General features: G+C 41.1%; 1 protein-coding gene and 1 long non-coding RNA gene across 8 annotated transcripts in view; both read left to right on the top strand.

The window, feature by feature from the left end:
• Positions 1-23,857, top strand: part of LOC148416628 (uncharacterized) — a 143,801-nt gene that overhangs the window by 87,920 nt on the left and 32,024 nt on the right. For 5 of the 6 annotated variants that reach the window (XR_015866948.1, XR_015866949.1, XR_015866946.1 and 2 more), the window contains one exon: positions 15,471-15,734. This is a non-coding gene — a long non-coding RNA (uncharacterized LOC148416628). Of the gene's footprint in view, positions 1-8,248; positions 8,269-15,470; positions 15,735-23,857 lie in introns of those variants that run through there. The other variant, XR_015866950.1, reaches the window with a different exon arrangement.
• Positions 18,004-20,911, top strand: sox2 (SRY-box transcription factor 2). Of its 2 annotated transcripts, XM_088425322.1 has the most exons (2): positions 18,008-20,143; positions 20,764-20,911. In XM_088425322.1, exons 1-2 carry the CDS (start codon positions 19,206-19,208, stop codon positions 20,771-20,773), a joined length of 948 nt encoding a protein of 315 aa, XP_088281448.1. In that variant the 5' UTR covers positions 18,008-19,205; the 3' UTR covers positions 20,774-20,911. The 2 variants fall into 2 exon arrangements, with proteins under 2 accessions (XP_088281449.1, XP_088281448.1); XM_088425323.1 differs by lacking the exon at positions 20,764-20,911 and having other exon boundaries at positions 18,004-20,283.

The raw sequence follows: 23,857 nt of genomic DNA, 5'->3' as shown, positions 1-23,857 counted from the left end.
AAGAAAATTAATTAACAAGAGTCAATGGAGCACTCGCCGTATTTCTCCTCGCTGCTCCCAGCCGACCTTCGTCCTCATCTATGAGTCCTCGGCATGGGTGGCAAACTCCTTTTTCGTCGCAAGCGTTCCCTCGCAGCGCCTTAAAAACACCTTTAGTTTTTTCAGGTGCAATTATTTTATCCACCCCCTATGAAAGTTTGAACTTTGGCCGCCTTTAAACAGTGAAATGTGAAAAAAAATGCGAACGCTCGCCGTTTAAAAAGCGGATTGAGTGTGTGGTGAGGATCTATATGAATCATATTTGATTGAAGAAAAAATACACACTAAAATGAATGCGAATCTAATCAGTAAACACATCAATGAAGGTATAAAACATAATAAAACAATAGTATACCATATATGAAATATAATAAATGAGAAAACAAATGAAAAACGTAAAACAAACTAAAAAACAAATGAAAATTAACACATACACAATAAATAATCGAAAAAATCATATCAAAACAAACAAAAATGTCAAATAAATAAAAGTACGTGAAAAAAATCATTTGTAAACACATCAATAAAGGTATAAGATAATAAAATAATGAAAAATAATAAATAATAATAATAAAAAAATAATAAAAAAATGAAAAACATAAGACAAAATAACAAATGAAAACTTTACCATGAATGAAAAATAAAACAAAACAAACATAATACATAGACACAAAATAAAACCTATTAAATGAGAAACAAAAATGTAAACTAAGTAGAAAAACAAACAAAACAAGCAGTGTATATATATATATATAATATATATATATATATATATATACACACAATTCTTTTGTAGGCCCATGCAAAAGGGTGCAGCAAGGCGCCGTTGTGGGTGTGGACACTGCAAAGTACAACATCCAAACAAGTTTTTTTTTCTTTTTCTTTACATAATATTCATTTCGGCTTTAAAAACGCTCCAAAATCTAAATCCAATCACCGAGCATCCCCTTCAATCTGTAACTCGCTCGACCGTCTTCCCTCGAGTCCTTTGTGAAAACTTTCCCTCCTCACTTCATATTGATCCCGTCTCCCTCCGCACCACCCATCCATCCATCCCTTCAGCTATTGATCCCCCCCCCCTCCCCCCCTCCCTCCTCCACGCTCCTCTCGCCGCTATCTGCCTCGTCCTTTGTCTCCTTATCGAGACTCGCCGGTTTACTCTGCCCGCTCTTATTGACAGGAATCTCACTGCAAGGCCAACTAATGCATCCCTAATCCCACCTTTGTTACTCTGGAATGTTCCGGCTCACTTCAGACCCACACACACACACACACACACGCGCGGGTCCATACACAGGTTATGCCAGTGCGTAGCGTGTGTAAGGAAAAAAAGGCCACATGGATGTTGATCCCAGCTTTTTATTTGTTGGCAAAGCCAGCTATCAATCAAAAAGGCCCACTCCTTGTGTGCGCGCGCGTGTGTGTGTGTGTGTGTCTTGAGTGACAGGTGGAATCAAGGCTGAGGACGTTTGATAAGCTTGTATTGTCGGTCACCCCCCCCCCCCCCCCCCTTTCCTTTCCACACCTCCCTCCACGCCGCCGCCTCGATAAGACATACATTGGAATAGAAGCGATAACGACGGCGGCAACAGCAAAGCCCCGCTCGGAAAACACACACACACGCGGCGCGGCGCGGCGGGAGAGGCGTCTTTCTTCGAGCACCTCGGCTGTAAACGATACCCTCAACAAACAGCAACACGCCACCTCTCAGGGAAAAAAGACGATCCAGATATTGAATATCTGGATCGTCTTTTTTCCCTGAGAGGTGGCGTCAGTAGATGTTTTGTTGGGGGTATCGGTTTACAGCGAGGTGCTCGATGCAAGGACGCCTTACTCTGGGCGATAGCGCCGATGTTTGCGTGTGTGTGTGTTGTGAACAGCGCTGAATGAATACCGTAATAGGCTTAGAGTGGCTGAGGCACGGTGTCAGACTTAACCGACGACATGGCGCTCTCAAAAGATGATTGACAGCTGTCTGGGTGTGTGCGTGCGGGCGGGACCTTGGTTTTTGACGAGGTAGGGAACAAATCCCGGGTTTCGCTGTCTTTGCGGGGACCTGTTGGACCTCTTTGACTGACCTCACAAGTTCAGACTTTTTATGAGGGGTCAACGCAAGGCCCAGATCCAGCCCGCCGTTTTATGCGGCCCGCAAAATGCTGAATATGATTTCAAGTTTCGGATTGAATTTGTCTTCAATTTAGGGATGCACAATTAATCGAATTTTAATCGCGATCCCAATATCGGCTGCCACGATTAAGCCGATTCTCGGCGGTATTAACTTGTAAAAAGCCGACGGTATATGTCAAATCAAGCACTTTGTCATCCTACCACCAGGGGACAATGTTTCCCACATTTTAAAAGCCTCATATATTATTGACCAGTGTGAAATGGCATTGGGTTTCTCACCTGATTCCTAATATATACAGTGCTAGCTGTCATTTGAAACCCATTTTGAAAAATCTGGCAAAAAATTGGAATAATTTCGGTTTGCACGCAGCAGTTTCCAAACAATTTAACAATAAGATGCTTCCAAATAATTTACTCTTAATTTGAAAAGAAAACTCTCCTCTTCCTGCCATACCTCTGGCCACACCAAGGGGTGCATTTTGCAATCTGTGATTGTTTTTTTTTTTCCTGCCATTTCCCACCATTCTTAGGACTTTTGATATTTTGCTTTGAAATTTCTGACTACGCACTGTCAGGGGTACTCGTACCACCGTTTGAGTCTGCTTCTATAAAGGTTTACTTAGTCATTTATAAATAGTGAGTTTTCCGTGACTAAAAACATATATTTGTTTGTCGTTAACACTTTGAGTGCCATTGACGTAAAAGGACGTCACGAGGAACCATCCCACGAATGCTGTTGACGTTAATATATATATATATATATATATATATATATATATATATATATATATATATATATATATATATATATATATATAATTTTTATTTTTTTTAATGGAAATCAGTGAAGAAAACTCTTGGGCAGGTATAACATTAAGCAGGAAATTAAATTAAATTAAAATAAATTAAAAAATGCTGGAAATAGGCCAACAGGTTCTCCTTTTTTATTTTATTTTATTTTTTAATGGCTGGCATTAAAAAAAAAATAAGGACTTTAATTAGAGTTAGTATTTCGCTCTATCAAATATACTTTAGTCGTTTTAAATAACTTTTGATGGGCTTCAAATTCAACGCGAACGACATATAATATTGCCCTATTATTTCGTTGAGAAGGTGATTGGCGCTTGGGGCAAAATTAAAAATAAAAAAAAGTCGTCCATTATCTTGCAAGAACAGTGACCTGTGAAGAGATTTCCAAAAGCATGAAGCCAGGAGAAGATTAAAGATGGAAAAAGAAAGCCGGGCTACAGATAAAGAACGTCTGACATTACCCGAGGGCAAGAGAAAAGAGCGTTATTGTGAATGTGCATTAACGCTCATTGTGATGAAGTTTTGTGTGCGCCTTGTGTGCAGTGACTCAGGGGCTAAGGATGCAGGAGTTGGGTTGGGGTGGGGGGGGGCAAAAATCAATGGCAAATTACACACACTCGGCTGGACCATTGTACAGTACCGCCGCTATATTCCAGACGAGCCACTTCCAAGATGATGCAGCCAAATAAGGGGTGAACTTCAAGATCATTTTTATCGATTTTGAGGAGCTGTCAATAAAGACAAGGCGGTGACGCAGTGTGTGTGTGTGTGTGTGTGCGCACACATGCGTGCACACATAAGAGAGATGTCGGGATGTGTCACGGGGCTCGTACAATACACCTCGCCTCGGGGCTTTGTCCCTGCCCACACATTAGCAAGTCCCTGTCCCACTGCTTTTCATTTACATTAGTGACTGGCCGGGCGAGCAAGGATCACACTTCATGCAACCAGCGAGCGAGAGAGAGAGGGGATTTTCATTACTGAATTGGTCTGGCGGCAGATGCCGCCATTGTTTGGGCGCAGGAGCCAAGAAATATTTGGTGTTGGGACCGCTCATGTGGACATCATTCAAGTCATCTCGTTTTCACAGATTTTGCACCTTTTGAAGATTAGATGCGGGGAACGTCTCAATGCGAGTAGGCTGAACGGCTGCCTGATTAACCGTTTCATTATGTCATCATTTGATTCTATTAGAGGCAGGCGGATCACATTGGTGACTTTGGTCCCGAGACAGAGTTGGAAGCTTCCTGCGCCCCCGCCAAAGGCCCGACTGCTTTGAAATGGATCAATTCCGCTTCACTTTATTTATTGATACTTTTTTTTCCCGTTGGATAAAACCATCATCTGTGTGTCAAAATAAAAAGGCCTGTCTTAAACGCACTTAAAGTTGGAAAGTGTATGACCGCCATAATTAACATTTTGAGCAGAATTTTTTCATTTATTTTCATTTTATTTGTACTTTTTTTTACTTAATTTTTACGTTTTTATTTACATTTTATTTCTTTAACCTATGCCTATATCGATTTAAAAAAGAAAGCCAATCAAAATACATCAGAATATGTGCCGTTGCCAGCCGGCTATTTTTAGCTAGCCGCTACTAGCTGCTAGCCACAAATTCCGTCGACTTGTGCCATAACGACAACAGAATAAGACATAAACCGAAATTATTATTATTCTCTTTTCAACTGTGGATAAAAAACACAATAAAACTGAATACTATGCTGCAAAAGTTTGTTTTACGTTTGTTTTGCGATTTTAAAAACAAAAGCCGATCAAATTACACCAGAATATATGCTGTTGCCAGCAGGCCATTTTTAGCTAGTCGCTATTAGCTGCTAGCCAAAAAATCCCTCGACTTGTGCCATAACGACAACAGAATAAGACATAAACCGAAATTATTATTATTCTCTTTTCAACTGTGGATTAAAAAACACAATAAAACTGAATACTATGCTGCAAAAGTTTGTTTTACGTTTGTTTTGCGATTTAAAAAAGAAAGCCAATCAAAATACATCAGAATATGTGCTGTTGCCAGCCGGCCATTTTTAGCTAGCCGCTACTAGCTGCTAGCCACAAATTCCGTTGACTTGTGCCATAACGACAACAAAATAAGACATAAACCGAAATTATTATTATTCTCTTTTCAACGGTGGAAAAAAAAACACAATAAAACTGAATACTATGCTGCAAAAGTTTGTTTTGCGTTTTTCTCAAAATGAGGGTTCCCTGAACTGTAGAATTAAAAAAATAACAGAAAATGGATAAAACGAGTATTTTCACCTAGAATGTTTGATACGTTTTTTTTCTATATGGATAATAAACAAAAAATGCACACACACACACACACACACACACACACACACACACACACAAAAGAAAAATGTTGGCAAAAAAAACAAACAAAAAAAAACACTAAAGTTTTTGGATTGGTGACAATCATAATACGCTATTTTGATTTCATTTATCGTATTTTATTTAATTTATATTAATACATTATAGTTACAGGTCAAAGTGACATGACGTCTGTTAACTTTTCTTGTTATATAAAAAAAAAAAAACAGAATAAAATTGAATATTACGCTGCTAAAAATGCTAAAATGCTAAAATGCTAAAAATGGGGTTTCCGGATCTACGCACTTAAAAAATGAATAGAAAAAAACAAAAAACAACCCCAAAAACATCTTTCACATTTTTTCTACACCCCCAGCCGCCAAAACGATCCGGCCCGCTCGATCCACGACGGCTTTCAAGTCATAAACCCTTTTCACCTCTTTCTCCAAACGCACACGCTAACGCAAACAATCTCCATTTATTTTCCCGCGGACGCCGGCACGTTTCCGCATCCTTTATGAGCTTGTTGTGAAATTCAACAAGTGCTGTTTAAATAGTACGCGGACGGATGTGTGCGCGGGGCGCGTAAAGTCACGACCGGCGTTGCCCGCGCCGTTTAAGAGCGCCGAAACGCACAAGTATACGCGCGCGCACATTATCACGGAGGTGTTAGCTTTCTCAGCCCCAAGGTAAACACGCCGCGTTTACGGCTTCTTGGTTTTATCGCTTCTGTCCGACGTTGCGTTTTCCCGCCGGCTAGCGCGTCAAACTACTTTGTGTTTGCGTGTCGGAATGTTTCAGGAGCCCTTCGGCTCAGCAATTATTTATGTTGTCGAGTCGCGCGCAAACGCATTTGCCTGGAGTCGTTCAAATCGCCGTTTCGAGCATTCCAGGGACGATAGCGTTAAAAAGCGCCGACGATGATTACTTTTTCTTTTTTCTGTCATGTTAATAACTGCCGAGTCCTTGAAAGCAGTTCTTCCCCGCGTGGCTCGGAAAGCCAATTGAAAATCCCTCCTCCGGTTGCCGGCCGGCGCTACGATTGACGGGCGGCCGCGAGAAAACGAGGCCGCGCGGAGAAGCCGGCGCTACGGTCACTCGATGCGTTCCGACAGCCCGGTTGAGTACAAGGCCAAACATGTGGCTGGGCCTAACATAATACGGCGTATACATAACGTATCTTATAGAATGAGAAGAAGTCTTTTCATATATTAATGTACACTGTCAGTAGGAAGTCAAGCTAGCTCGGTTCTTCTAAAATAAAAGGGGGGGGGGTGGAATAGGCCTGTTTTTGCCTTAAGAGGCATAATTGCAATTTAAAAAAAAAAATGATTCGCAGTTTTTTTTGTTTCAGGAGCTTTGATGCGCTTTTTTTTTCAGTTTTAGACTAATCTACAGTATAACTTGTGTAAATGCCGTAAAAAAGTATTGCGGTTCTCTTTTAATTTTGAAAATGATAGTCTTTGTTTATACCATGAATGGTGTTAATAATTTGCATAATTTCTTTTGTTTCAGACACTTTGAACAGTCATTTTTTTTTTCAGTTTTAGACTAACTTATAACCTGTATAAACGCTGAAAAAAGTAGTTCACAGTTGTTGAAAGTAGCTTTATTTAGTTTTTTTTTCTTCTGTTAATGTGAAAAAGGATAGGCTTTGTTTTTTTCATGAATGGTGTTATCGCAATAAAAAAAAAGATTGGCAGAATTTCTTTTGTTTCAGACATTTTGAACAATTGGTCATTTTTTTCAGTTTTAGACTAACTTATAACCGGCATGAACGCTGAAAAAAGTAGTTTTCGAAAGTAGCTTTATTGTCTTTTTCTTCTGTTAACGTTAAAAAGGATAGGCTTTGTTTTTGACATTCAAAGTGTTATTGTAAGAAAATAAGGATTGGCATCCATTTTTTTCGGTTTCAGACACTTTGATGCACTTGGTGGGCCAATGGCGACAGAAGTTGGATGACATTTCAAAGGAAGTTTAACAGGCGTAATTAACTCAAGTTGCGGTTCCTACTGATCACTTTTTAGCAGTCTTGACTCACTCAAATGTGCTGTTTAATCCAGCAAAACGTTAGTACTGTACTTGAGTACCTAAGGTAATTGATTATTTTAGTACTTCCTCACTAAAGTCAATTTTAGTATCTAAAATAATTGATTGCTTTTTGCTTGATTACTTTTTTATTTTAGCATCTCAATCGATTAGTACTTCGGTTTTTCATTACGTTCAAACTTAAGTTAATCCATTATTATTGGTACTTGAGAAAGTAATCAATTACTTTAGCTATTAAACTAAGCAATTTATTTAATTTGCCTTAAGTAGTTCCAAAAGTAATTGATTATTTTTGTGCTTGAATACTAGAATCTACTTATCTTAATTAAATATTTGAAAATAAATAGGTAAATAAAAAAGTATCTGGAATTGAATATTTACACGCTTTAAAACTATAAAAATAAACCTTATTTTTTGTGTTACAAGCCTCAACTTTTTTCTCATGATTTGAGCCCAGCGGCTTATAGTCCAATACGTCTTATCTGCATTTTTTTTCTTTTTTTTTTTTCAGTTACCGGTAGCGATTTTTTGGCAGCATTACTCAAAAACGACACAACCAATTTATCTGAAGCCTGTGTGGGTGTCAGGCCAGGGAAAAAAAAAAAAAAAAAATCCCGCCATCCTTTCTGGAAAATGCCAGGCAGGCTCTTTTGTCAGAAGGGAAGCCAGCATACTCTCAGTGCGGACGGCTGCGATCTGAGCGTGCTTTTGCCAAAGCGAAATCTTTCCGGTCATCCTGTTGCCTCGTTACCCCAGCGACGCTAGCTTATGCACGCGTTTCCCCTCAGATGCCTACAGACCGCTAACGAGAAATTTCTCGGTTTGATTGTCACACCTGTGTGGAGAAAATACTTCCGACGGTATTGGATCAGATTTTTCGCCGGCGATTATTCCGGTTCTCCATATATGGAGGTAAAGGCGCGCGCGCCAAGGTATCGTTTCGGCCGGGCGGCGGCTAGCTAACGGCGAAATAACTCGCCACACTTCATTAGCGGCGATGAGGTGAGCTGCTCATCTCCTCATTGTTAGCCGGCGCTAAGCCGCCGTAATCCCAAACAAAAGGCCGGGGGCCTCGCGGCGGCCTGCGTGGATTAGTCCGCTTTCCAGAAACATCCGACGGAGATTCATTCACATTCAAATTGGCCTGTAAACAAAACCGAGAGCGGTTGGTCAGGAGAGGGATGAGAAGTGAGAAGCGTCGGGAATGGATGTATGTGTCGCCGCAACCAATTTGCCAGCCCCAAATAGCGCGGATTTTTTTTCACTATAGATATATATTAGAATGAAAAGACAGTATAACGTGATTATTTTGTTACGATATTTATACTGAAAGTGGATTGTTTTATTCATAAAAAGAAAATAGTGATCACATTTTCTCACAATGAAGAACAGTCAAGTTTTAGTATTAATGGAATGATGGGAAAAAAACTTAGACATTATTACGACAGATTACGTTATTACGAACAAATTGGTGCGTTGGTGAAACAGTGGATTTGCGACAATGACGACAGCTAAGACTAACTTCGAACACCTAAAATTCACTTTGTTCAGTAATGTTCGCAATATATAGTATATGTATATATATATATATATATATATATATATAGTATCTATACAGGTTGTTTATATGTGTAAATATGTATTTTAGAATAGTAAAAGTTTTGTAATTATGGATTTAAGGAAAACAACTTTTTCGACATAATTACTTCAGATGACGATGTTATTACGAACAAATTGTCTTGAAAAAATGGATATGCGACAATATCAACAACTAAGGCTAATTTCAAACGAGACTATTAAAAGTTGAATATTTATTGAATTCAGAACTTTTCTGACGTAATTACGACATTGTCTTGTTGGCGAATCAATAGATCGGTGACGATTTTGACTATTGTTTTGCCAGCAAGACAATTTGTTCGTAATAACATCGTAAATATGTCAGAATTTTATTTTTACCATAATTCTATAAATACTAAACTTTTTCTCTTCTAATATATATATATACACACATATATAATTACCGTAAACATATATATATATATATATATATATATATATATATATATATATACTGTATATGCTAGTTTTCCATTGAGTGGGTCTGTTCATATGACTGCTTCATTCAACACCATCAAACAACTCATAGAAATCTGAATATGAGTTCATCTGAGATCTGAGCATATTTTTTTTCGAAATATTTGTCCTTATTTCGCCAGTAAAGAAGAAAATCCTGATGGAGGAATATCTTTTGGATTAGATGTATTATCCGCCAATCAAGTGAAGTGGCGAGTACATTTGTTGCTAAATGTAGTTAATCTGATGTCTGATATGTTGTGATTGATGTCCAGTAATCTGCGGCGATGTGACGTCGGAACGTCATGAAGGCAACGCGTGCTGATACCGTTTTAACGGCGCTATAATGCGATCGGGAATATAAATAATAGATATGAACTCAGTCATTGATCCGCTTTATAATCAACGAAACTATCACTATCGTTCATAATCGTGGACGCTAAAACTGGAGGTTGAGCAACTCGAGTATTTTCCAACTTCTTACAAGCGAGCGAATGTCTTGAACAAATGAGGTTTTATGTACATGAAACCGTGACCTTGGCCTGAACCCAAGGTGAGAATCCTAACGTTTTTGCAACTCAAATATTTGACTTTGGAGGGTTGTGTTTAATCTCGCAATATGGCCGCGGTCATGATTGAGAGTTCCCGTTGAGTGTTTTTAACAACAGAGGTTTCAACCCCTGTGAAATACCGTAATTCCCCAAATATAAGATGCAATGTTTTGTTTTTTCTCAAAAATGAAGGCCAAAAGTACGCTTAAAAACGGTAACTTCAAAATCAGATGGTTTTTTTTTTTCATTCGACCCCATTTGAAGCCTCGTAAGCGTAGTTTTGACAAGCAGATGAGCATTTTTTTTATCAGTCGTATTCATACTTATAATCATAACAATACAATAATAATGTAATAATACAATAATAACTTAATTACTTACCATTTCGGGACGAGCAAGTCGGCTGTTAGCAGCAAGTGCTTGTAGCGGCTAACAGCGGCTCATGTTCGCTGAGGTAGTTACAGCATTATTTTCAATAAAAGAAGCGAGCAGACAGAACCAATGTCCGAGCCCATCCTTGTTCACAGGAGTATTACTAAAACGGAGACGCTCATATAAGAGTTATGATAGCTCTGATTGATACTTGTAATAATTTTGGTGCCGCCAACATCTTATACGATCGCAGCGTAATGAAGTCTTTTTTCAAGGGTTCTTTATTCGCATAATTAGCGACTGAACTTAGTATTGCGTTGTTGACGTCTGTGATGCGTCAAGTCAGCCGTTACGTCGGGAAACGGCGAGGGAAGTTCTTCAAAATAAAAGCGTGAAAGTCATTGTCTTTCTCACCGGAAACATGAGGAAGATTTTATACAAATCTCTTCTCTAAAATGAGATGAGCTCAAAACCACATCGGATCATTTTACTGGCTCAAATAGCGCGTGTGGCTGAACTTGGTTTGTTAAAAAGTGATCAGTAGGAACAGCAACTCTGTCCACCTATTTATCACGCTTGAAAAGTGAACTGACGCCTCTTGCCAGCCTATATGGAGCGTTGAGAGATGCTAACGCGGCTAGCATCCAGTTCTGTTTCCCGCTATTAACGCTGCTAACCGCTAATGTCGGCGCTGCCGCTAATCTCGCAACAGGAGACGTTTAATACAACAGTTGCCACTTCAAAATAAAAGCATACATGATGTTTATATTTTATTTAGGAAGTTTCTTTTGTTTTGTTTTTTTTTCACTTGTCCATCTCACTGTTTTGACGCCGCTTCGCCGTCATGCGTTTGGCAGCTTCCTTTTCACGGCGTCCGTCATGTTCTCGGAGTCATTTGGCCATCAAGTCTTCTTCTCACATCCCCTGATAATCGCGATGTTTCCCAAAGCTCCCACGGTGTCATTTGCGCTCTTTCTGCGGCTCCGCTAGCAGCCCGGCTATCGCATCGCATGGCAGAGCCTCCGCGGATGATTTTGATAATTAAAGTTGCTCCACTTCCCTAATATGAGTGGCACGTCTGTGATTTGGACCGATTGATCAGATAGCAAGTCCAAGTCTTATTTCTTTGCCGCTAAGCCTATTGAGAGCCCGAGCGCTGATCCTCTCAGCCCGTCCGTCTCGGTGTCATCCGCTGTGTTTGTCTCGGAGACTTCAAATCTTCCGTCCCGCCGCTGCTTTGCCCCCGCCCCCCTTTCCCCGGTCCGTCCTTGAGTTCGAGAGCGGCGCCGGTCAATGCTGGGCTGCTTTTTCCCGGAGCTGTGTTACGGGAATCGTTGCAGAAAAATGTGTGACTTGTGCTGTGAAGTTAGTTTGAAGGCCAGGCACTTTGATTAATTACCTCACCGGGACTTTAAGATACTTTAAGATTTTTTTTTTTTTTTTGTTCAGGTACATTTTTATGATGATCGAAGTGAAAAATGGAAGGCTAAATCCAGATGCAATTCTTTATAGCAAGTTGTTTTTACATCACAGCTTAGCACATAGGTGTGGAACTCCAGTCCTCGAGGGCCGGCATCCTGCGTGTTTTCCGGTTTTCTTTCCCCAACACACCTGATTCAAATAATTAGCTCATTTGCAAGCTCTGCAGGAGCTTCCAAATGATCCCAATCATTTGAACCTGGTGTTTTTGAGGGAAAGGGTTTGAAAACATGGAGGATACCGGCCCTCCAGAACTGGAGTTCCACACCTGTGGCTTAGCCATATATATATATATATATATATATATATATATATATATATATATATATATATATATATATATATATATATATATATATAAAATTTTATTTTTTTATTTTACATCAACTCGTGAGATTTCAAGTCATACTTTTACTCAGTTTTGCAGCGGTTCCATAAGGGGGAGTCAGGCAAAAAAAAAAAAAGAATCCTCGACATCAATATGTTCTATGTGAACTCATTTACCGCCAGAAGGATTTTTGACACATAAAGCCGTTCATTTATTATGCCTCTTTGATGATATTCATCAATCAGTGATAATACTGTTCTTGTTAATGTTAAGAGATGCTAAAAAGACGAAAGATTGTTTTGCAGCATATTATTCGATTTAAGTCCGTATATGGCTTTTCATTACAGTGATTATAAAGAAAATGGTGTGAAAATGAAGCAACGCCGCTTTACAGTTTTGGACATTGCTTCTTGTTTTTTTTTCTATCTTTTCTCACTTCCCTGTAAAATTTTTGTTTTCACCAACTGGTCTCTTCCTATTGGGCCCTTGCCCAAATACCGAAATCCTTCGTATAATTGTTTGTAAAGGTGTGTGTAGTTCATAACAATGTCTGTGATTAGCCACAAATAATTAGAAGGCGTGGCTAAGATTAGTAGTTCCGACACCCCAAAATCCCCCCCCCCCAAGGGCCTTTGATTGACAGGGAGCCCTCTCATAGTAACGATTGGTGACATCCAATATGTCCGACTTGGACTCATCCCTTGCGTCCATTGTGTTTGCTTTCGAAGACTTTATTGATTAGCCGGCAGTTAATTACAAATGACACCGAGCTGCGGCTAGCCGCTCGCCGACAGCGCACCTGCGTTAGCATTAGCGCAAGCGTGACATTTCCAAGTGCATGCAATATGGATGCGATGAGGGGGATCGCAGTTAAATAGATGGGATTAATAACGGAAGGTTTCAAGTGTAGCCACCCAGGGTCCGTAATTCCACGCAGCGCAACCCGAGAGAAAATTGTGTTCAAATGCACCGCAGACCTTTGGAGGATAATGTATTCCAGATTTAAGCTCCATTGTAAAAAAAAAAATGGTGATACCCTCCACTTGAGGGCCACGACCGCAGCCGGCATACATAGTAATAATAATCCTTATTATTATTATAATAAGTAAGCGCGGAGCTGCCGACGTGGAGTAAATATTTTCCAGTCAAACTCGTTCAAACGTATTGGGAAAAATGTTGAAAACTACTTGTGGGCTAAAGGCTCAAAACAGCATTTTCTCCATAATGCTATTGGCATGCACAAGTTCAAATAAAAATGTTGAAAAAAATAAGTGAGTAAACATAGTTTGTTTTTTTTAATTGTTTCACTTTGATGGTGGTTTAGCTTTTTTTTTTTTTTTTAATCATGCCATCTGGATATGCATGCACAATGCCTGTATATACCTTGTGGCATTATGGGAACTTTTTTTTAAATATATGTGTTTAAGATTTATCGTGTATCATATGCTGCATATGTTTCTGCATATGCTCAAATGTACTTGCAGGCGAAATATTAAAAACATAGCATTTTTCTCCTCATAATGCCACAGGCATGTGCAAGTAAAAATAGCAAATTTTGGGCTTATACCAATACATTCAACTTTTAAGAACAAAAAACCTTTATGAGACATTTTTATTGTTTTAGTCATGACTTCGGTTTGTTTTCATTTCCATAATGCCATGTGCAAGTGAATACCTCGTGGTATTATGGGAAAAAAAAAAGCCTACAAGTGTGTATCAACGTATTCACGCATACGTTCAAATGTACTTGTATGCTAAATGTTAAAACTATAGATTTTTTTACCCATAATGCCACATGCATGTGCAAATTAAAATATGCCACTTTTTTCGTTCTTAATGAGTCATTTTTTATGGTTTTCTTATGATGTTGATTCATCTTTGTTTTCATAATGTCATAGGTGTGCACATGAACAAGTCAATATCCTGTGGCATCATGGGGAAAAATATTCATATTTTTAGCATTTAGCCTGTATGAATGTTTGAATGCCTTTGCAAATATGTTCGGACATATATGTAGGCTAAATGCATAGCTTTTTATTCATAATGCCACGGGCACAAGGAAAAAATGTTCATTATTTTCACACTGGCCTGCAAAACAAAAAGCATTTCTTTTATTAGTATTGAAATGCACCCAGAGGCTAAATGCTTCTCATATGAATTGCTCATAATGCCACCGGATATTGACTTAGTGAAATGAGATTAAAACTATTTTTTTAAACATGTCACCTACCAACACAGTTCAGAAATGACTGAAGTTGACATTGTTAAGTGTGTTTTTGAGCATATGTTTTCATGGTTTTTCTCTTCTGCATTTCCCCCCATAATGCCATGGGATCAACACTTGAGCAAGTCAATACCAGGTGGCATTATGGGAAATAATGCTATGTTTTTAGCCTTTAGCTCGCAAGTGTGTTTGAGCACATAGTGAATGACTTAATTCCTCATAATGCCACCAGTATTGAGATTTAAAAACAAAAAAAGCATTTTACCTACCAATACAGTTTGCAAATTAAGTAAGTTGACATTCTTGAGTGTATTTATGATTATTTCTTTATTTTATTCATAGTTTCGCTGTTCTGCATTCCCCCCGATAATCCTATGTAATATGCTTTTGAGCAAGTCAATTCCTGGAGGCATTATGGGACATAATGCTATGTTTTCAACATTTAGCCTGCAAGTATGTTCAAACAGGTTTTGCAGTCATAAACGTTTACTCCACGTTGGCAACACCGGGTTAATAATAATAATAATAATAATAATAATAATAATAATAATAATAATAATAATAATAATAATAGCGGGAGCAGGGACGGGGTTTTGCCAAGATGTTTCCCTTCTCGCAGCGTCACTTTCTTTTTGCCATCGCCTTGTACTTTTGTGCAAAAAGAAGAGAAAAAAAATAAAAGAGGAGCGAAAAGAATCTTTATCAAATCCCCATTCCGGAGCTTTCAATAAGGCAGGCCATTACCTCACTGGCGCTTTTGTTCGGCCTATACAAGGAGAACAAAATGGTTATTCAGGAGGACGCTTTAGATTTTTATTGTGGGCTCGCTATTCACAAAGAGCGGCGTTATTGTATTAAAAAGAACCATCTGTGGCACAAAACAATGGCTTCAAATTATCTGTGAATACCCAGTGAACAAAATATAAAGCTTTTTCCTGCTCATTATGTGGGCTAAGCTAGGGGGTGGAAGATAGGAGAGGAGCGGCGCAGACTTTGCTATAACTGACTTTTGTTGTTCTTGCTTGCATTCTTCTCCTTTTTAAATCGGCCCCTTTTCACACCGACGCCGGGCTTCTCTCCGTTGCAGGGCGAGGCGAGAGCAGACGCGAGAGCGGCCGAGCTCCGCGTCGGTGCTCGGAGCTCGGATCCCGAGCCGGATCCCCGGTCCGGACCCGCCTGAGTGGATGCGCGCGCGCGAGGGAGCTCGAAGGCGGCGGCCCGCGTGCGAGCTGCGGGAGATTTGGCGAACGGGGAAGAAAAGTTTTTTTTTTTTTTTTTCCTTCTCTTTTTTTTTTTCCACGATGATTTCTGCCAATCACGGCGAGAGGAAGGCGACGCTCCCCAAGAGCAAGTAAGTTGGAGCGTGGACAGGACGAGTGTCTGAGTGTGTATCCGCGTGTGCGTGTGTGTGACAGTTAAGTGGGTGTGTATCGGGCTGCAGTCTTGTGGAATGGCATCGAAAAGATGCACGGGCCATATCGAACTACTGCAAATGCTACTGGTTTTAGTCTTAATATTATCGTAATCGAGGTTATCGTTTTTAACGGTATTATTCGGATTTTTATGTCATCCGACGAGATTCTGCGTCGTTTACTTGAAACTAATGAATCCGAATGTCTTTTGGTTTTAATTTACTCCTCTCTTTGTAATAACTTGAGGGTTTGATTTGTCGAAAATTATACATTTTCATTTATATTGTGGGCGCAACTTTAGTTTTTATACTTTAATAGAGGAAAGTAAGCAGGGCTTGGCGTGCGTTATTTATGTCCTTTTAATTGGTGAGATTTAGCAGACGTATTAAATTATCTACCAAATATCGTTGAAGTCGCAGTGGTGATATTTTATTTTTAGTGAGACAAGGGTCTCTGGTACGGCCTCTAGTGGCAAAAAAATTAAACATTTTTGCCGCTTTAAGAAGTATCTTATTTGAATGTAAAGAAATAAAGTAGAAATTACACCTTTTTTAAAATTATATGATGCTGCGTGTGCATGTATTGAAAATATTTTGCGATACAAAATATGTGCTTTTATATATGAAATATATTTACATACTTTGTTCAGTATATTTGAATTATAGAAGTATATAATAACGTGTGTAATATAGTTATTTAATACGATTTTAAAAATATTTTTTACTTGAATCCGATGATATCCTTGCAGCTTTTTTTTTCAAATTCCCATCGCTTATTAGATTTGTCTAACAAACATTTGCACATCACGGCTTGCCATTATTTCCATCCATCGCAAGCTTTTACAAGTGCACTGCCCCCCCTCTTCTTTTTTTTTTTAATTCGCGATGATTGCGGATGCAGGGCCATTCCCGGCCGCTTTCAGGGAGCCGCGCAGGTTCCCCGCCCGCTGTTCCTTTATTATCCTAAGCAGATTAGAGGTAGCGGGGAACACAGTGAAATGCAGATAGCGGCCCATTTCAAGCTTGCATTCGAATGGCGCGAGCTGCATGTGTCGCCTCTCACAGCCTATTAAGCGCCAGATGAATCTTGTGCAAGGTTGCGGGGGCCGCCATCGGGTGAGGGCGCGGGGGCCTCGCGCTTCCAGCTCATATTAAAAAATAATAAAAAGCGAAATAACAAGGATTCCTGCTCAAGTTTGATTTAATCCGTTTTTGTAATTAATTAATTGAGTCCAGGTGTGTGATCTTGCTTTGGGGTTCGGCGTCAGAATTGTTGTCAACTTTTGCTACGGAATTGTTTGACGTTTGGCACTTTTGAGAGCAGCCGGTTTTGCTTGTTGTTCTCCTTTTCGCCAGTAGACGGAGCTCGTGTCACGCACGCGTTGCTGCAGATTGAAACGCCAAATAGGTGCGGGCAGTCGCTTGTGGCAAAGTTCTGGGGTGGGGTGGGGGGTATGACGGAATGATTTCAATGGAAATGTGTGTGTGAGGCTGGCCTCACGTGGTGATAATTGGGCCTCGGGTTCGGTTTGATCCGGAACACGAGAGAAGCAGGTGTATGTTGCTTTTCATTCACTAATTGGCTGAAATCAATCAGCTTTACCTTCGAATATTCCTCACATTTATTCCTCGTGCACTTGTAAACCCCGTGAGCCCCCCACCCCCCCAACAGCAGCAGCACTGTGGAAGTAAAGTGGAGTTGCGTCTTTGTCCGGACAGATGTAGCGACAAGATGGCAAACAAAACGTGGCTTATTTGCGCCGAGATGTGCTCGCTCGTCTGCCTTCTGTGTGTTGGCATTCAACTTGGTCAAACAAAAGGGGGGCAACATCTTGGATTACCTTAAAAACCAAGCAGACCCCCCCCCCTCCATCATCCCCCTCCCCACGCATACACACACAACAGTTCAATGCTTTGAGTTAACTAAGAAAGTTTGCTTAGGTATTGTCATGTTATTGAGGTCCCAAAAGGGGGATTACAGTGTTCCCTCGTTTATCGCTGAGGTTGTATGTACAAAAAAATAAAACAAACACCCGCAGTAAAGAATTTTATACATTTCTTTTTAATGTTTTTTTTTTCGTTTTAATCTCTAACCCTTCTTTCAAACCTTTTTCACGTTTTTAAAAGTATGTCTACGTGTATTTCGTTTTTAATCATATTTTTGTCGTACTTTTCATTCACTATTTTCGTTTGTTTTATGTTTTTTTTTGTTTTTAATACTCTATGCCGCTTATGTGTGTTTTTATTATACCGCATATCTTTTCATTCGTGATTTTTTTTTCATTGCAAAAAGTTTAAATTCTGTAAACTCTGTACGCCACCTTTAGCATTTTTTTAAACATTTTCTCAAATTTGCGTCTGTTTAACCTCTCAAAAGTTCAAATCTTTATAGATGATGGGCACCAATTGCATTTTAAAAAGGCGTGAAAGCGTGAGGCCTGTGAACCGCGTTATAGCGAGGGGACACTGCTTATTTCCATTTCCACAATTTAATGTCATCCTCCGACATATAGTTTATTGTTACCCTTTTAATCACGTGGCACCGAGTCATTTATCCAGATTAGTTTCCCGAAGGTATAATAAAATCCAATTAAATGTGTACTTTGCGTAACCGAAAGCCTTTTTTTTCGGTTTGCGGCTTGAAAATGAAGTTTTCCAAACAAACCGAGGCCAAGATTTTTTTTCACGTCGCCTTGCTTTCTCGAGTGATCTTACGCAGCGACAAAGCTCCCGTTTGTTTTGCGATGATTATTATTATTTCACACGAACTATCCACCTAACGCTGGAAATAGTAAATATGTACTTTGTATTGGCTCACGCAGGCTGTGCGCGCATGTTTCTCGGAGCAGGGCAGGCCACGCCCCCTTTATGCTAATCAAAGCCACCCATTGGTGGGTCGGGGGAGCAGGGCCGCCGCGATTGGCCAGGTCCAGGCCATTTATTTGCTGACAGCCGCGTCACTTGAATGCTTGTCTATTAACTTGTTCCCAAACTATCTGGACTTGTCAAGGCGGCTCGGGCGGGCGGACCGGGGAGGAAAAAGTACACTTTGTTTACGCCTTTTTGGACAAGCGACGGCCGAACAAGTTTTGTGGACACAACAGCGACGGGGACCTTTCGGGAGAAGGTTCTCTGTGTGTGGCGCTCAAACGCACACACACTCGCACACACGCGCTTCTCGCCGAGCCGCGGAGAGAGAGGCTTGTGGACCGCTCGTCTCGTCACGTCTTGTTTTTTTTTTATTTTTTTATTTTATTCCCTTTTTCGTGTGGAAATTTTCGTCCAGAGTTGGGGATAAGGAAAAACTAAAGTCGAGGAGGGGATCGGCAGGTAACTTTTCTTTCTCATTCTTCGGGGACGACCTGTCCCGGTTCCGTCGGCGTTGCCGTTCGCAGCCGTCATCCGTCGGCGATGTATAACATGATGGAGACAGAACTGAAGCCCCCGGCCCCCCAAAGCAACGCGGGGGTCACGGGTAATAGCAACCCGGCGGGCGGCAACCAGAAAAACAGCCCCGAGCGGGTCAAGCGGCCCATGAACGCCTTCATGGTGTGGTCCCGCGGCCAGAGGCGGAAGATGGCGCAGGAGAACCCCAAGATGCACAACTCGGAGATCAGCAAGCGCCTGGGCGCCGAGTGGAAACTTCTGTCGGAGAGCGAGAAGAGACCGTTCATCGACGAGGCCAAGCGGCTGCGGGCCCTGCACATGAAGGAGCACCCCGACTACAAGTACCGACCCCGGCGGAAGACCAAGACCCTGATGAAGAAGGACAAGTACACCCTTCCGGGCGGGCTGCTGGCTCCGGGCGGGACCGGCATGGGCGGCGGGGTGGGCGGCGGCGTGGTCAACCAGCGCATGGACACGTACGCGGCGCACATGAACGGCTGGAGCAACGGCGGCTACGGCATGAGCATGCAGGAGCAGCTGGGCTACCAGCACCCGGGCCTGAACGCGCACAACCCGGCCCAGATGCAGCCCATGCACCGCTACGACATGAGCGCCGCGCTGCAGTACAACAGCTCGCAGGGCTACATGAACGGCTCGCCCACCTACTCCATGTCCTACTCGCAGCAGACCCCGCCCGGCATGACGGCCCTGGGCTCCATGGGGCCCGCCTCGGTGGTCAAGTCCGAATCCAGCAGCTCCAGCCCGCCCATCGTCACCTCGTCGTCGCACCGGGCCGGAAGCGCCGCTTGCCAGAGCGGAGACCTGAGGGACATGATCAGCATGTACCTGCCCGGGGCCGAAGTCGGGGACCAGACGGCCCAGAGCAGGCTACACATGTCCGCCCACTACCAGAGCGCCGTGCCCGGGACCGCCATCAACGGCACGCTGCCGCTAACGCACATGTAAGAAGACGCTGCCAACAAAACAAACACAACTTTTATAAGAAAAAAAAAGCATCCAAAAAAAAAAAAAACGAAAAAAAAAAACTGCGGGACGACTTAACGTCGGACTATTTTTGTACAGAAAAAAAAACGGGGTGGGAAAATTGTATAAAAGTCACCATGCAGGAAACGGACAAAATCGCATTTTTAACACTCTAAAAACGGATTGGTTAAAAAAAAAAAACTGCATCTTGGTTGCGTTGCCCAGCAGATTGGTCAAAGCACTACCGATGTATACTTTTGATCAAACTACGCATAGTGTCTTAACATGATGTTTTTGTTCACATTTGGCTCGGTAGTCGATTAGTTAGCCTTCTATGCGCACATCTAGGGCTCCAATCCGCCTTTTGGAAAATTCTCTCCCCTCAATAACAGAACATGCTAGAGGAAAATTAAACCCTCTCAACTGTGCCCCGTGTACATTTTTATGGGGTGCTGGCAGTAAATTAGCCAGTATCTTGATCGAAATGATTTTTGAAAACATTCGAAATAGATTGATCAATTTATACTTTTTTTTTCTCGGGCGGGGGGTAAATTTAACGAATCCGTTTTTAGAGTGTTCCCCTTTGATTTGTTTTAAGGAAGCTGTGAAGGATGCAGGAGATGCCCTCAAGTCTTCTTCTCTTCACTGCTGGATCAAGTTTGCAAGGAAAAAAAAAGTGGGAGTCGCAATCAAATGTTTTCTTGTTGCAATCATCTTTTGTACAGTATTTATCAGAGAAACATTACAATCAGATGAAATTGTTAAGAGGTTGCATCGTTTTTTTTTTCTTTTATACACAGTATATAAATATATAGCTATATATATAAATAAAAGCCAGTTCCGTGGAAAATATTGCAATGATGGCAGAACTAATTGGAGCGATCAAACAAACTTTGGAAGTAAAAAGGGACAGAAAAACTCAATATGACGAAATCGATTTCATTTCGTTCAGAAATAAATACCCGCCCCCCCCCCAGTTAATTTATAATCCCCCGCCTCCCACTTTTCATCCGTTTGAGGTATGATGCTTGTGCTCTTTATTTTCTCCTTGATTTGTACAATTGATGTATATTGACTGTGATATTTTATGTTTTCATCTGCAAATTCATTCCTGTAGTTGTCTTTGGAAAGAAAAAAAAAAATGCGGCCTGTTCGCAGAAGCCAACCACTCCAATGTATATAAACTCCAAACTAATACCATCCTTATAACAGCTACGAGTTCGACTGAGTATATTTTTTTCCATATGCAGTTTGAAAAGAATAAATTTTGGAAATTTGGATACTTGAAATGCTTTGAGTTTTGATTGTGATTTTGGCGTGACTTTTTTTTTTTCTTGAATTTGGAGTCATCACGTGTTAAATTTGTTTTCACGGATTTAAAGGGCGCGGTAGTCGTGGGGGTTTACTTTTCTTTTTACAATTCAAAATAGCGGCTTTTGTGCAGGGTGGTTAACCGCCTTTCTGTTTTCTTTCTGTTCCCCCCAATCCCCTTAAGCGAAAGTTTCTGGGGAAAAATAATTCACCAAATCGTTCAAGACCTTCAGGTATTTTATGTTTTTACTCCTTTAAAATCTCTTAAGGCCTCGTCGCGACACAATCATAAAATACTTAAAAAAAACTGACATTTAAATGTTAAAATCCACAGATGGTTAAATTCTTTTATTTTTAATAACATTTTATTTGTATTTTACAAGTTATTTTTGTCTTTAAACCGGAAGTGCATTTGGAAAGTGTTTTTTTTTTAAGGGGGGGTTGTGTGTGGGTATTTTTAATGCGACTTTTAATCAAACGAGTTCTGCGCTTCTCGGGTGACGCTCACTTATACAATCTTTCTTTCTTTTTTAAACAAAATGCATCTAAATACGTCTCACGGCCATCCAGCCATCTTGCTTCTCTTCTGGAGAAAAAAAATAATCCTTCAAATGAGCTAACAGCTCGCTTTGACTTACTAACGGTTTTAAATCTCGTCTGGTGTGTGTGTGTGCGCGCAAATGTGTGTGTGCAGCGAGGTAGATTAAGATTAAGGCCGTTGTGTTTTGCGGGTTCGCGTCCCGGGGGATCGCGGCTCACATTAAACCGGCAGATGAATATTTGAAGAGGCCCCTTGGTCCACTCCCCTCTTTTTTTTTTTTTTTTCTGCGTCTCGTCTTGGTCTCAACCAAGCCCAGAAAAAAAAGGTCAAAGGATCGTTGCTTCGCTTCATTATTTATTGATCCAAGACGGCCGATTGTTTGTAATAGCCTAGCATACCGGTGATAAACAATTTGTGTCTAAAAGGCTGAACTAGAAAGCCTATTAAAGTGTCTGTCGTTTAACACCCCCCCCTTTGTACCCCCCAACACTCTTTGTAGCAACATCGGGTCCCTGCTTAGTGGCCCCGAGGACAGAATAAATTATGTTGTCACCTTTGATGTGGAGAAAAAAAAAGCTTTGGTGAAATTATGCAACGTATCGTATACGTTTCATTAATGTAGCTCTCGTTTTAGATTTGCTTTGGAGGATCAAAAAAAAAAAAAAAACCTACAAGAGGCCAAAACAAAGCCTGCCGTATTTATCTTGATTTTATCCAATGTTTTTGCGATTTGTTTGTGCCAACATGCGTTAATAATTTGAGTTTTAGAGGTTAGTTTTCCTGAATTCGACCTTTAAAAATAACCACGTTCGTTAACGTGCGTTTTGTCGCATGTTTGCCCGTGAAATAAAATGTGTTTGTGTGTGGAATGAGATCAAATGAAAACATGTAAAGCGAAATAAGGAATTTGGAACGTTATATTTTTACTGGGGCCATGAACGCGCCATGATACCACCGCCAATTATTTCGAAGCATTGCTAAATCTAGTTCGCGTTTTTATTTGTAATTTTCAACCTACTTAAATTAGCGTCTTTTGTGAAAGACGAGGATCTTAAGATGTTTATCTCCATCTTTCCATCCACGCACTCGTCTTCATCCACTTTTTCTTGTGCTCGCGTGCTGAGTGTCGTCCAGGCGCTCGGGGATATTTAGACTGCAACAGGTGCTAAGCGCGCGCCGCTGCTTTTTTTTTTTTTTTCGCCTGGGGAGGAAAAAAAAACCCTCCCAGATGTTACGCGTGATAAGCTGCCATGGCGTGTGGTTATCCAGGGTCGAGTGTGTGTGTGTGTGTGTGGGGGGGGGGGGGGGGGGGGGGGGGGTGCTTCAATCGCCATGGATATTCAAAATGCTGAAAACAAACACAGGGTTTGAAATATTCAGTTTGTGCTTGAGCTACAACCCAAACTTCCGTTAATTAGCATATATTAACGTTAGCATAAATTAGCATATATATATATATGTGAAGGCCTTTTTCAGCTTTCGCTTGCTCAGCTTCATTGCTGCAAAGAAAATCTCGTCTAGCTAAAGTGTAAAACCAGAAACGTGGAAGGAGGAGAAAGAGAGCAAGCCCACCCTCCTGCTCCTCTTCCCTGCACCTGCACTTCTTTGGCAAACACACACACACACACACACACACAAAGTGAATAAGACCACACACTGACACAACAGCATGCCAGCAGCCTCGCTGTGCTCCCGGCCTGTGTTCTAGGCGGCTCGAGGCCTGTGTGACCCCCCCCCCCCCCCCCCCCCCCCCCCCCCCCCCCCCCCCCGGCGCCCCAACCACCCCCATCACGTCACCAGCAGCAAGCAGCTCGGGTTGCGTTTATCATCTGTGCTCATT

This window comes from Hippichthys cyanospilos, chromosome 10, assembly GCF_059441005.1.
Source record: "Hippichthys cyanospilos isolate Australia breed blue-spotted pipefish chromosome 10, RoL_Hcya_1.0, whole genome shotgun sequence".
NCBI lineage: Eukaryota > Metazoa > Chordata > Actinopteri > Syngnathiformes > Syngnathidae > Hippichthys > Hippichthys cyanospilos.
Note: the sequence above shows the minus strand (reverse complement) of the source record. Positions and strands in the feature narration are given on the sequence as shown.